The 12,833-nt window shown below is 41.5% G+C and overlaps 1 protein-coding gene across 1 annotated transcript; it reads right to left on the bottom strand.

Annotated features, from left to right (window-relative positions):
- Positions 1–4,651: 4,651 nt before the first annotated feature.
- On the bottom strand, positions 4,652–12,590 carry rgcc (regulator of cell cycle). Its single transcript, XM_041806307.1, has 5 exons — positions 12,449–12,590; positions 11,584–11,757; positions 8,404–8,511; positions 7,703–7,765; positions 4,652–5,247 (listed from the first exon to the last, which is right to left on the bottom strand). Exons 1-5 carry the CDS (start codon positions 12,474–12,476, stop codon positions 5,240–5,242), a joined length of 381 nt encoding a protein of 126 aa, XP_041662241.1. The 5' UTR covers positions 12,477–12,590; the 3' UTR covers positions 4,652–5,239.
- Positions 12,591–12,833: the final 243 nt, after the last annotated feature.

The raw sequence follows: 12,833 nt of genomic DNA, 5'->3' as shown, positions 1-12,833 counted from the left end.
CTCTCTGAGGTTTTCATCTGAGCGCTTCAAAACATTAGACTTCAGAGGAGATTGAATCAAAAGGCTGCAGCCGGAGCAGCACAGATGCAATCAGTAACGGGTGGTGGAGAAGGAGGGGCTCTTTATATGCATCCAGTGGACACATGTTGGCATTAAGAAGAACAGTTTGCACAAAATTATGGGTGCTAGTTCTGTGCAGTATCACCTCTGTCTTCATGCAAATATTTGACCTCAAAATCAAGCATTGTTGTATCTGGTTTCATTGCAACACCTGCTGAGCCCAGACGTGCCTGCAAAAATAGCTGGGCCCCTAAAAAGCCCAGTAAATTGGCCCTACCAAGATGTAATTGATCATTTCATGAGTACTGGATCAGTAGCTTTGGTGATAGTTCACCTGGCAAACATTTGGAGCTGATAAGGGGGTATGTCATGCCCAGGAGCCACAACAGACTCCCTAAGCTCCACACAACCATTGCCAGTAAACACCTCACATCACTGCTCAAAAGAATCAGTCCAGAATCCTCAGTACATAATTTTCAAATCACATCCTGTTGGTGGTGTGGTCCTTGCTAGTGAAAAAATAGATCCGTGAAGAGGGAGCTGAGACAGAAGGTAAAGCTTTGAATTTACTGCACTTGAGGTCCGAGGCAAATTTCCCCAAGGGGACAAAAAATTGTATCGTGAACAACTCAGTGGTTGGTGAACCTACCAGCCCTCACCTGTGGTAATAAGCTTTAGGTAGAGATTGAAAGAATGAGGAGGTTGTGGACACAAGCAGTGGAAATGAGTTTTCTCCTGAAGGTGGCTGCTCAACCTCAAAGATAGGCTGAGGAGTAAAGCCACTGCTACTTTGCATCAAAAGAAGTCAGTCAGGGTGGTTTGGGTTTTTTGATCAGGATGCCTTCTTCTGGTCACCTCCTTGTATTTGTATTTGTATTTATTTTACTTGAAATATCAGGGTCAGTACATATTATTGAACACTTGCATGTAAATATGTAGGATTGTAGCCAGTGGCTAATTTCCATCCTTTGACCCTGGTTGGGTTGATGTTAACAATGTACAATCAATAAAACAGAGGTACAATAGCAATAAAAGGTAGAGAATAAAAACGGCAAATAAGAATGAAAAGTACAATAAACAACCTAGACAGACAATAAACTCATGACAGATCAGAAAAAAGAAAACCTTGAGGATTTGGCTTGTTAAGTTAAAGTGCTTTACGTGCTAAAGTGCTGTATGTGCTCAAGTGCTTGAGTGCAAGAGTTTTAAAGTACTGTTGTATATTGCATCTTGCCCTATTGCACTCATTTTGCATACACGGATGTGTGTGTGCAAAATGAGTGCAATAGGGCACTCATTGTTATTGCTCTGGTTAAGTGCAATAACACCTTTTGTGGAGGTCTTCCAGGCATGTCCGACTAGAAGGAGACCTTGGGGAAGACCCAGTATGCACTGGATATATCCTCTCTGGTCTACAAATGCATTAGAAGGATGTGGAAAATGTTGGAAAGAGAAGTATAGGATAATTTATTTAGCCTGCTGCCACTACGACCTGACCCTTGGAGGAAGATGGATGGATGGATGTTTCTTTGATAAGAATGAATATTTAGGTTAAAAAGCTCCAGCTGCTCCAGGATGGTCAGGTGACCAAAATACATTGTCCTCCATTTTTGTTTTGCTCTGACATCCCGTTTGTGTGAGTTTCTGTGGAACCTTCACTGTGGAACCTTCACTGTGGCATTACTGCCACAGACAGCAGGTGTTTGGTCTCACAGTCTGGCTGAATCATCTAGTGTGTGCATTTGGAAGATAATAAAGCTAAGAATCTGTCTCTCACGATTTTCAGTTCAGTTAAGACTTGAAAATTGTTGTGAATGGCCAGCCTAAGATATTGTATTATGAAATGGCTTCATGAAATTCGCAAAACTGTCTCTTCTAGGAAAAGAGATAATGGTTAATGTAGGATAAAAATATCTTTACTTCTTTTCCACAGATTTTTTTTTCTCTAAAAGTATTCCAGCTATTAAATGGTAATCCTCACTGCTTTAGTATTTCCTGAAGTACATCAGAACATAAACTCATTGACACTTCTCTGTGGTCTGTCTGCACCTGCTGCACCACCACTACAGCACTAATATGGAAGTCTGTCTGCCTGGAGTCAGCCACCTTTGGCCCCAGACAGAGAGGGGCCTCTGACATTAGACCACTGGAGCCACACCTGCTGCAGACCCTGGAAGGGGTCACACCCTCCTGTCCCCCTCCGCCTCTGGAAATAGACCCTACTGCTGCAGAAGTTACATAAGTGTTTGTTTGTTGAGAGGTTGACTAATGACCACAGGAGGTAAGTGACGTGAAATATCTATTTCAGTGAGTGAGTGGGGGGGTGGGGGTGTGGTACATGTATGACTTTTACATTCACTCATTCACCGCTGTATGAGCTCCGTTTGAGTATTTCTCTTTCCTCTAAGGTGCATTAAAAACATCCATTTTTAAAACCATGTAATGTTAAGAAAACTCATTAGAAAGTCTATTTATTAAATAAGTTATTTTTGGGTTTACATTGGACAGGAAGAAGAAAAGACAGTTGTTTCTACACTGTTGAAGTCAGCAGCTTTATAACAGTGTTGCACCAAAATTCTGCAGCCAGCTTGAACCAAACAAATGGATCTCATCATCATCCTGCTTAAACACAACATAGACTACCTGGAGAGCTCTCAGCAATCTGAATGAAACCCCAAACATAAAAAAGCTACCAGACCATCTGCTACCCTACTGCTCAGCCTCTCTTTGCACTCGAGACACTTAGTGTTCTCTATCTTGGTATCAGTATTTGCAGAAATTGGTTTGGAGAGATCGTTAAAGTGGATATTGGCTAAAATCCAATAACACACATCCCCAAAATACGTTCGTTTGAACCCATCACCAACTTTGAGTGCAAAAACATGGGGCATGCTGATGAAACCACTGGGATATCAGTCCCCCTTTTCAAGTTTTCCAATTTAATGTGTTTAAAATGTGCAGTACATAGATGTAGGTTCTCATTCATTTAGGCCATGGTTATCCAAAACCTGGTCCAAAGGGGGTAGCTGGACTAGTTTGAGGAGGTTCTTAAAGACATTGTACTCCTCCAAAAGGCATCCTAAGTTCTAAAATGGACTGGGACCAGTGCAAGTTGTCTGTGTGGGTTCTGGCCCCAGTCACTTTTACACCTCTTTCAGACTAGCAGGGTTTTGCTATGCTGCAGCATGCACCTCCATCTTTCATACCAGGTACAAGTGTGAGCTGTCTGTAGGCTGCAACTTCTTGCTGTCACAGAACTTCTTTATTCATAGGTTTATCTCAGCAGATCCCCTACAAGTGACTCAATCCATTACTGAGCCGGGAAAATTCATGATAAAAGCATTCTGTACAAATGAGGTGAGTTTCTACAAGCCAATGCTTAACAGGGTTTTTACTTTGAAAAGTTCGAAACCAGAAATGTACTCGTCCAGTGTTTATCATCCCAGTGACATACTGTACCCTTGTGGAAATAGAAAGCTTCACTTATAGTAGAAGTTTATGGCTCCCTATCATTTACTGTCTCTTTTGGCTGAGAATCATGCCTGGTAAGCAGACAAAATGGGGGAGCCCTCTATTCTCAAGATTCACTATACATAAGATGTCCATATCAGGGGCATGGGATGTGGTGCTTGTGATGTCTGAAAGCCCTGACTGCTTCACGCTCTCAGGCCGATGCAGTTAGTAAAAACTTAAATAACTTCTGAACGATAAATCATAGCCTCCTACTTTATTTTTCTCTTCAAAGTCACCAATGTATCATTCTAATGATGCTATTCATGCCTCTGTAGCCCTCAAGGTAGCTTTGCTTGCAAGCCTGGAACATGGGTGATTTTCCTGGATCCTTAAAGAATAAATCCAGTATAGAACGTCTTTTTATCCATTTTTAAATCATTTTTTCAATCTGTTTTGCTACTAGCAGCTAATGCTGTCTACCATATTGAATTCCTATAATGCACTGTGATGGGCTGTGACAACCAATGGCAGGCTGTTCCGTCGTCCCATCATACTTTGTCAAACTGTACATATCTTCACCTTTGGATCTGGAAATAAGGGTTGATGGAAATAAGTTGAAGGATTGACATGCAAACAAAATGAAAATCACATGCAAAGTCTGGAACAGACTTGAGAACAGAGGAAGCCTTTTGGAAAAGAGGCAAAACATCTTCAAGGACCTCAATCAAGTCCAGTTGCCCCCTTTGGATTGCTGTTTGGATAAAATAAATGTAAAGTAGTGGATAGGGGTTTTCTTTACTTTCTTTTGTTGCATCCAGTAAGTAATATACTGTCTTTGCCATTCAGGTGAGGGTGCTAAAATAATCACTAACTACAGCTTTTGGAAGAAATCAATACCTTAATAATTTTAGTGCATGCTTTCTGCAACATATGCAACTTGAATGTTTAATATCCTAACTGGATCTGACTCACTTTGAATGGCAGTGTTTGAATTACAGAGGGAGAATAAAACAGCTGAAGAGAAGTGTGAGTTAAATTCAGCGTTTCTGAAATATCCGAACAGAAGCCCAGAAAAGCAAACATCTGAGTCCAGAATAAAGAGTGGAGGCCTGGTTTAGTAAAAGACCAAAATGTCATATTTAATATTATCTCTGGCAGACATTAGCTGTATTAAATACACATCAGAATTTCCAGTTTATTCCAGTTAATGGTAATGTTCCGTTAATATCAAGGCAAATAGAATTATTATTTACATAAGATACAAAAATATATTTTACACAAATACAGACAATAAGGAGCTCTATAAAATTACAAATATATTTCTATTATAAAAAGCGTTTTTTTAAATATTCTTCCAGTTTGGGGGTTGGAGTGTGACCTGTTCTGTGATGGGATATTGTTCCAGTGACTCATTGCAGCGTTTAATCCAGTTTGGGCTCCACTCTACTCCTGGATGGAGTCCATTACATCATGGCATGACCTCAGGCTTCCTCCTATGCTAATTTTGGCCCTCTTTGCCGCCCTTACAGCCCAGTATCCAGGTGGTTGGAGTTAGTAGAGCTCTTGCGAGTTAAAATTAGGAGCTGATGCTGTGGTGGAGCTGCTTGGACGTTGCTGTGATCCAGCTGGGTGGTTTTGGGTGTAGGAGCCGGGCGTTTGCTGCTCAGCGGGGGTCCAGACGTTCACTCCCTCTGCCCCTTGTGGCTGACGACTTTGAGCCGCCTCGTCACATGCCTGAGAACAGAGACAGACAGACCCGATTAGACCAGGACTCCCTGGCTCCTGGGCTCTATTCTCAGAGCGGCGCTTTCTTTTACAGGCCACTCATCGTAAACACTACTGGCCCTAATAAACACACCGTTCTGCAGAGCTAACAGAGGCCTGGCTGACTGCCTACCCGGCTCACTGAATGTCCAGTTCTTTTACAGATGGGCTGTGAAAGACAGACATTCAGGAGCAAAGCAGGGCAGGGCAGAGAAAGGGAAAAACATGGAAACAACTCCCGGCGCTGTCTCATTCCATTCCTGACATTTACAGTCGGAATTCAAGCAGCAGCTCACATTCCTCCAACTCTGATGCAAGTTCAAACATTCACAAGCCCCAAAGTAAAGAAGGCAAACACAAATTAGCCCTGTAAGTCTGTTACCAATGACATACAGTAAGCTAGGATGATACCCCTTTTTTTTTTGAGTGTGCAACAGAATAGACACATTTCTATGTACATGCCACTTCTCTACTCTGCTTGAGGACCAGATGTATCTGTTGGCTGCACTCACACTGGGCTATCTCTACCTTGTGCAGGCTATTTTGAACCCCAACGTCCAGTTTGTTTGGCAAGTGTAAATGCATGTTAAAGCACTGTACGCTTTCTTCCTGGTACTGTTGGAAATGATGAGCACATTGCTACAGTTGAATAATAAATGCAATGTTTCCTCTCGACAATTATGCAAAGTAAAGGACCAAAACGACTCAGAGGAAATGAAAGCCATGACTGCTGAATCAGCTGAGATAGATGACAGAGAATTTTCTGCACTTGTTTGGCCACTAATAGAGACATGGATGAAGAAATTCAAGTCTTTAATTTGTGAACGCCGATAGATGCTGTGGTCTGCCTCTTTTCAACATATAGCTACATTGCTGAGAAGATGCACATCAGGCTAGGTGTACAGGCCTCTGCAGAGGCTTCAGGGCTGTGCAGCTAGTGCATGCTTCAGCTTAGATTGATCACAAAAGTTGAAATAAGGCTTGAGATTGTGTTTCAGCCATGCAGGTGTGGTATTATGACATGATGACTAACATACAGGTGGTATCCGTGCTCAGGCCTGGTTGTGCTTGGGGCGATGTGAATGCAGGGAGCAAGGGAGAAGAAGACAATCATGCCTCAGCATGGCACAGGGAAACTAGGCTTAGTATGAGCACACCTTAAAGAGAGATACAAGCTGAACCTGATCTACTACATAGGGATGAAGTTTCCTCACAGTTTTAGAGTAATAAGTGTCCGTCTGATGGATATTTCTTCCAGCCTTTTCCTCAGAAAGCTTACTAAAGCTTACCTTACATTTGGGAGATTATTAATCCTTAATCAGTCCTACTTTAAACAGTGCAAATCAGGGATGTCCAAACTTTTTCCACAATGGGTCACATATAAAAAATGTGAAGGATGGTGGGGCAACTTTTACATACCTCTCCTTTATGATATCAAAGTTTGTCAGTCAAGTCCAAATTAGGTAAAGATTTAAGTCACAAAAAGATGCACGTCACTATATTGCGTTGTCAAAATGTTTGTTTCAAGTTATTAATACCATCTTCATAAACTACATATTTTTAGTTTTCTTATTGGACAGGAGAGTATAGAAGTGTGTTACCTTCCCAGACGAGCCCCCAAGGTGCCGCAAAAATATTCTCATCTATAAAATATACAGTCAAGCATGAGTGTCATGTTCTAATGTGGGCCATTTTTCATTCATTTTAGAGTTTGCTGTAGGCCAATTAAAAATGGGCCAAGGGCCGCATTTGGCCCCGCGGGCCATAGTTTGGACACCCCTGGTGTAAATGATCAAATAAAGATCTATAATTTTGATCCAACAAGCAAAAACAGATTATCAGAATATGTCTCGCAGCACTGACCCCGCTCTAAAACTTTGTTTTGCACACAGTGGCACACAATGCCATCTATTAATTAACCCCACCACCCCTTCATGCTATGAAAGCTAGAGACTATGGAGTGAAAAGTGCAGATGTTTTTGCTCAAATGGATGTAAAGTAAAACGTTGTTAGAGAAAGTAACACTCCAGTCAAGAGAAAAACCTGAACACTATACCTAAGTGAAGCCAATCCTCTAGCTCCCATCTCTTATTTTATATGAACATAAACACTGAATAAGTAGAGACAGAACAGAGTGATTTGTGGGCTGATGGGTCACGGTGTGGGTAAAAGCTCTTTCTTTCAAACTTGGCTGACATGTGTGCCTTAGAAGCCTTCATGGTCCACTCGTCTCCTCCCCCCTCCTCCTGACACAGCGTTGTTTCTAAGAAAGCTGAGGGGAGGGGCTGCTGTGTCACTTTATGAGGGGTCGTTAGCATAGCTGACATAGGGAACAAACACTCGTGTTAATCCTGAGAAGCGGGCGGCGCCAGCACACACGCTAATTCATCAAACGTTGTGACAGATCAGCGGTATTAGCACTTACTCTCTAATGTCCGGTCCAGGTCGGCGATGAAGTCCTCCAGCTCTTTGGTGTCGCCCAGTTTAGCTGCAGAGACAGACGAGATTCAGATTTCAGACAGAGCAGATTTTAATCATAAAAATCAAATTAGACCTAAGTTTAGACCCTTCTTGTGTTTCTGTGGATCACTGTTTCATTGTATCTTGCAGAGTTCCTAGATCAAGTACGAATGGATTTCTTATTGTGCATATCTTTTTTGCATTGTTGCATGCATGTATTTTGATATTCAGATAATGAAATCTTTATTTTTGATCCGTGTACTTTATAAGCATACCTCAATGATTTAGCATGCATTTTCTGTCCTTTTTCACACTCTTGATTTCCTGCTCACGCTTAAATCATTTCCGCTTGTTTTTGCAATTTTAATATGGCAGCCACCACCTGTTCGATCGCTCCCAGACTTCATCCAGTATTTCTACAGTCTGTCTAATATCTATCTACTGGCCTGGCATGCACACTAGAGCATTTTAATTATTTCTTGTTAAAATACTGTATAAACCTTTTTTTTTTCAAACAACGATATAAAGTAGTTCCATTTTTAGGAGATCTTTTTTGTGTATGGAGTGCAGGAAATCTTTGCAAGTGCAAACATAAGCAAAACCAGAGTGCAATTGCAGGATATTCCATAACCTATTTGTAGAATAAGACTAATAATGATTCCTTACGTTTTGGTGACATGAGCGGAGGTGAAGAGTTGGTGGGAGAGAGCACGGTGGGCGAGTTGAGCCTCTCGTCGCTGAAGCTGAAGCTGTTTCTGTTGAGCGACTCGGCACCTGTCAGAGAGAAGACAAATTCAGACAAATGAGTCCAGGTGAGAGTCCACCTTTCTGTGTACAAACAACACAAATCTAAATCTGTGTCAGTGGAGCAGCTTCAGTGTGTAATCATCACATTCTCTTCTAATGACAGCCTTCCTCTTCAGTCTTTCACACATGCATCTGCTTGTATTTGGACACAAAAACACGTGAGCTGAGACTTTTCTGCAAAAACACAACTTTGGTGTGAAATTTGGTCTCCAAAATCCAAACTGCACTGATATTTTTTCCATAAACATGGGTAAAGGCTGCTTCAAAAAGCAAACTTGCAGTTTTAAGCCATGACTTATGGACTAAATCTCCATTGTGGCAGTCAGTGACAGCATTATAACACGTTAGTCTGACATGTCAACCTCTGCTCTTAAGGAAGATATATCTCTGACACGTTTTCACTCTGATACCAGAACAGAGCGGTCTGCTGTTTCTATCTCTTCTGCACAACTCAAACTTTGGATGCATGGTTACATAAGTCTTATAATGGTTAGTTTGAGCCTGCCAGGTTGTATTTTATGCCACCACATTACATTTTTCTCTCTGTGTGTTTGTCTGCTTATAAACAGAAGAAGAGGGAGAGAGAATGAGAAGCTTTCTGAAGCTAGAGTCCAACATTTAAGGCTGAAAATCAGTGAGAGAAAGTGATTTTGAACAACTACAATACTTCAGAATTAGTCAAATCTGCACCCAAGAATCATTTTAAGCCAGACTAAGGCCCATGATCCCAACTCTAGTTATCAGTCCTGAGGATGTGAGTTTGGAGTGTGTGTGACAAAAAGTGGATTAGGCAGCACTTGAAGCTGTCCTCGCCTCCCTCTCTCTCTCTTTCTCTCTCTCTCTGCAGTGGACCTTGACAGCCTGTTAGATGTAGACCACTCACTACCCACGTCCCTCTGACCCGTGCCACTCCCACCACTCAACACGGCACACAGCGGGAGACAGGAGACGCCACAGACACCAGGGAGCACCCAGGCAAACACGCACAGAACTGAGACCTTAAAATCAGTGTTTGACTTGGATATAAAACCCTTTTCTATGTCTCTCTGTCTCTGCTTTTACTCCCTGGTGGATGACTCTGACTCTGCATGGTTTGTGTCATTAATCAGCAGGTCTAACGGTCTGTCCATCCATCAGACTGTGGGACAATAGCCTGTCTCTGTGTCAGACAGTTCTCTCTTCATTAGACTGCCATGGAGAGGACAGAGCTCCTGCAGGAATCTGATCCCTTCTGCAGATCAACACGCTCATTAGCACCGCAGACACAGGTCTGAACACCTACCCCTGTTATTATCACCCATGATGATTGCTTCAGGATCATTAGTGGTGATGTGGTAATTAGATAAGTCCTGGCTGGTATAAACACTGCAAAAAATGATGATAGGCTTGAAAAACCACTAGAACCCACATTACTAAAATTCTTTAGTCAAATTGTTGTGCTAACATAAAAAATCTGCATAAAGATTGGACAGAACAAAGTTTAAAGATGTAATCATGCTTTAGTCTTGAATTCATGTGATTTCATCTCTCTTCTTCCAGAAGAGTTTCCAGACCATTTCCCTTTGTCTCCTGGCAGTCCTGATGTGCTCACATGTGTTTGGGAAACTATCTTTGCTCCTGGGGACCTGAAGCATATTTTTCTCCATATGTCAGCACATGAAGCTACCACGTTTATGCAGCCTGAGGCCACCTCTGCAGCCCAGAGAGGGAGCAGATAAAAAAAAAGATACTTTGAAAAGTTTGGATCTGCAGCCACAGTCCAGAGGTAGGCGCCAAAATATGCAGCAGTCGCTCAATCTGACACACAAATCTCTGGACAGTGATCAAAGATTTCTCTCTTTCTTTCCTTCTCTTCGTTCAGGCACGATTGCATATGCAAGCAAGCATACATGCATGGATGTATGTGCAACAATCTGCCAGCCTGCCAATATTTTAAATGCAGATATTTCCTAATTAATTTTAGCCAAATCTAAGAAAGGTAGTTCAGAGTTATAACATCAGCTCTTAAAATGCACTTTAAAGTTCAAGAAACTTGTTGTGCATAGTCAATATTTGAGCTGATAAAAGTCTATATTTGCAGTCAATACAGGCTGATATTTGCAGCTGATATAGGTGATATCTGCAGTTAATAACAGCTTATATTTGATGCAGATATAGGCGATCTTTGCAGTGAATAAAGGCTGATATTTGCAGGTGATGTAGGCAATATTTGTAGGCAATAAAGGTGATGTTTGGAGGTGATATGGGGATATTTGCAGGCAATAAAGCAGATTTTTGCGATATAGGCCGATATTTACAGCTGATATAGGCCAATATTTACCGTCAGTACAGGCTAATATTTTTGGCCAATACAAGCTGATTTTCACTGCAGACACAGGCCAAGCATTACAGCAGATACACGCTGATATTTCAGCCAATATTTACATTATTACTGGCAGATAATTACAGCTAATATGTTGGTTGCAACTTTTGTCTCAAATTTTCATCCATTTTCATACAGATATATGTAGATGCCAAACTTTTGAAGCTGATTTCTGCAGATACTGATATCATAATGATAATTTGCAGTGTAGGTCAGACATGAGAAACAAAACAAGTTTCTTTTTCATTGTGCATTTCAAAAAAAAGTTAAAACACTGAGCAGAGTAGTCCAAAATTTGAAAATAATTTTGAAATAAGAATAATTCGCATAAGAATTTACTGAAATCTGATCACTTTGACTGTTTTTCTTAAAGTGTATAGCAAAGAAAAGTCTTTCTTCTCCCATTCTGTCTTTCTCATGCCTGACTCTGCCTACTTCAGGCTGCAGAGAAATAAATGATAACTCCTGCAGAGCCTGATCTCCATTCTGGCTCCCCTTTGAGGCAAATCTCTGCCCAGAGACTCCAAAATGTGAGTGAGACACAAGTTTCAGTAATATAAATCCAGCTTCATCCCTCCACAGATGACTGAAATGTGTCTGTACTGTCATTTAAAATAAAAAGTGACTGCACCGCTCCTGATAAAGTCGACTCGACAGTAAATAACTCATGCACTCACTCTCTGAGTCGCTGATGCCGCTGTCGCTGACGCTCGCACAGCTCCTCCTCTTCACCGTCTTCAGATGCTCATCGTACCTGAAGTGACGCTTCTCCACCGGCGACTTGAAGTCTTCAATGACTGCATCGAACTCGCACAGCACGTCGTCCAGGTCATCTTCATTGACAAACTTTGCTGCAAGAAGATAGACTCAGTGAATGTCAGATTTCCCTATGCCACATTCATAGCTGGCTCATGCAAAGGTGGGTTAATGCCAGGGACCTCAAGATGTACTCATATTAGGCATGCAAGTATACTTCAAAAGGACCCCTTACCCCTAAAAAAGTCTCAAAACATCTTCATACCAAGCAAATTAAATCTAAAAGATCCCTAAATTCATCTATTTTTGTTTTTCTAAGTTCCAACTGGCCTAGAGACGTGTTAAAATACGACAATATGCAGAGTTTGAGTTCTGATGCTCCTCTAAGAGCTGGTGATGTACTATTGGCTATTTGGGGATTCAGATTTGGAGTATGTCCTATATTTTTCTGATTTTGTTACCTGAAAAGAGATGCTTTTAAATGTTTGTTCACTTGCTATGATTACTTTAGCGAAATGGAGAGGGGCCTCGTTTTGGTTTGTAACCTGCGACCTCAAAATTACTAAAACTGGCCCTGGTCACAACTTTAAAAAGTAGAACCAAGCTTAAATGTACCAATATTTGTCTTTAACTTCATATGAAAGCATTCATAATGCAAGATTAAATGAAAATCCTTATAGTTCTTGCAAGAATGATAATTTCTACTATGAAGCAGCATGCCAGATCTTAAAAAATTGTTTAACAGAAACACTACAGGATGAAATAAAGTAAAAACACTCTATTTACCTTTGGCTCTGAGTTTTGGGGACTTCATTATTCCAGTAGTTTAAAATTATCCACTTCTGAAAAGTCTTGTTCTGATAAAATAAACCTGCTGGATGTCCCTCAGTGTAAAGTTCCCGCTCTGCTCTGCTGTGTGAAAGCACTCTGCAAGTCTTGATCTGATCCTCTGAGGCGAGCTCTGCTGGTTTTTAAGGAGCCTGCTCAGAGGGGGGCGGGTCAACACCAGCAGAGGAGAGGGAGGAGGAGGAGGTGTGAGTGTTTGTGAGTGTGGAGACCAATAAAAGCTTTCCTGGTTGGGGTTTCACTCGTCTGACATCACTCTCCTAAAGCCTGTTGGTAAACATCTCCAGTGTCAGTGTCCGGCAGCACACTGTCATTCACAGACTCA

The sequence above is a fragment of the Cheilinus undulatus genome, linkage group 15, assembly GCF_018320785.1.
Source record: "Cheilinus undulatus linkage group 15, ASM1832078v1, whole genome shotgun sequence".
NCBI lineage: Eukaryota > Metazoa > Chordata > Actinopteri > Labriformes > Labridae > Cheilinus > Cheilinus undulatus.
Note: the sequence above shows the minus strand (reverse complement) of the source record. Positions and strands in the feature narration are given on the sequence as shown.

Coding starts and splice junctions, on each gene's coding strand:
- rgcc (XM_041806307.1), bottom strand. CDS start 12,476: ATGAAGTCCCCAAAACTCAGAGCCAAAG. Junction 11,758..12,448: donor CCCAAAACTCAGAGCCAAAG/GTAAATAGAGTG, acceptor ATCTTCTTGCAG/CAAAGTTTGTCAATGAAGAT. Junction 7,766..8,403: donor TCCGCTCATGTCACCAAAAC/GTAAGGAATCAT, acceptor CTGTCTCTGCAG/CTAAACTGGGCGACACCAAA.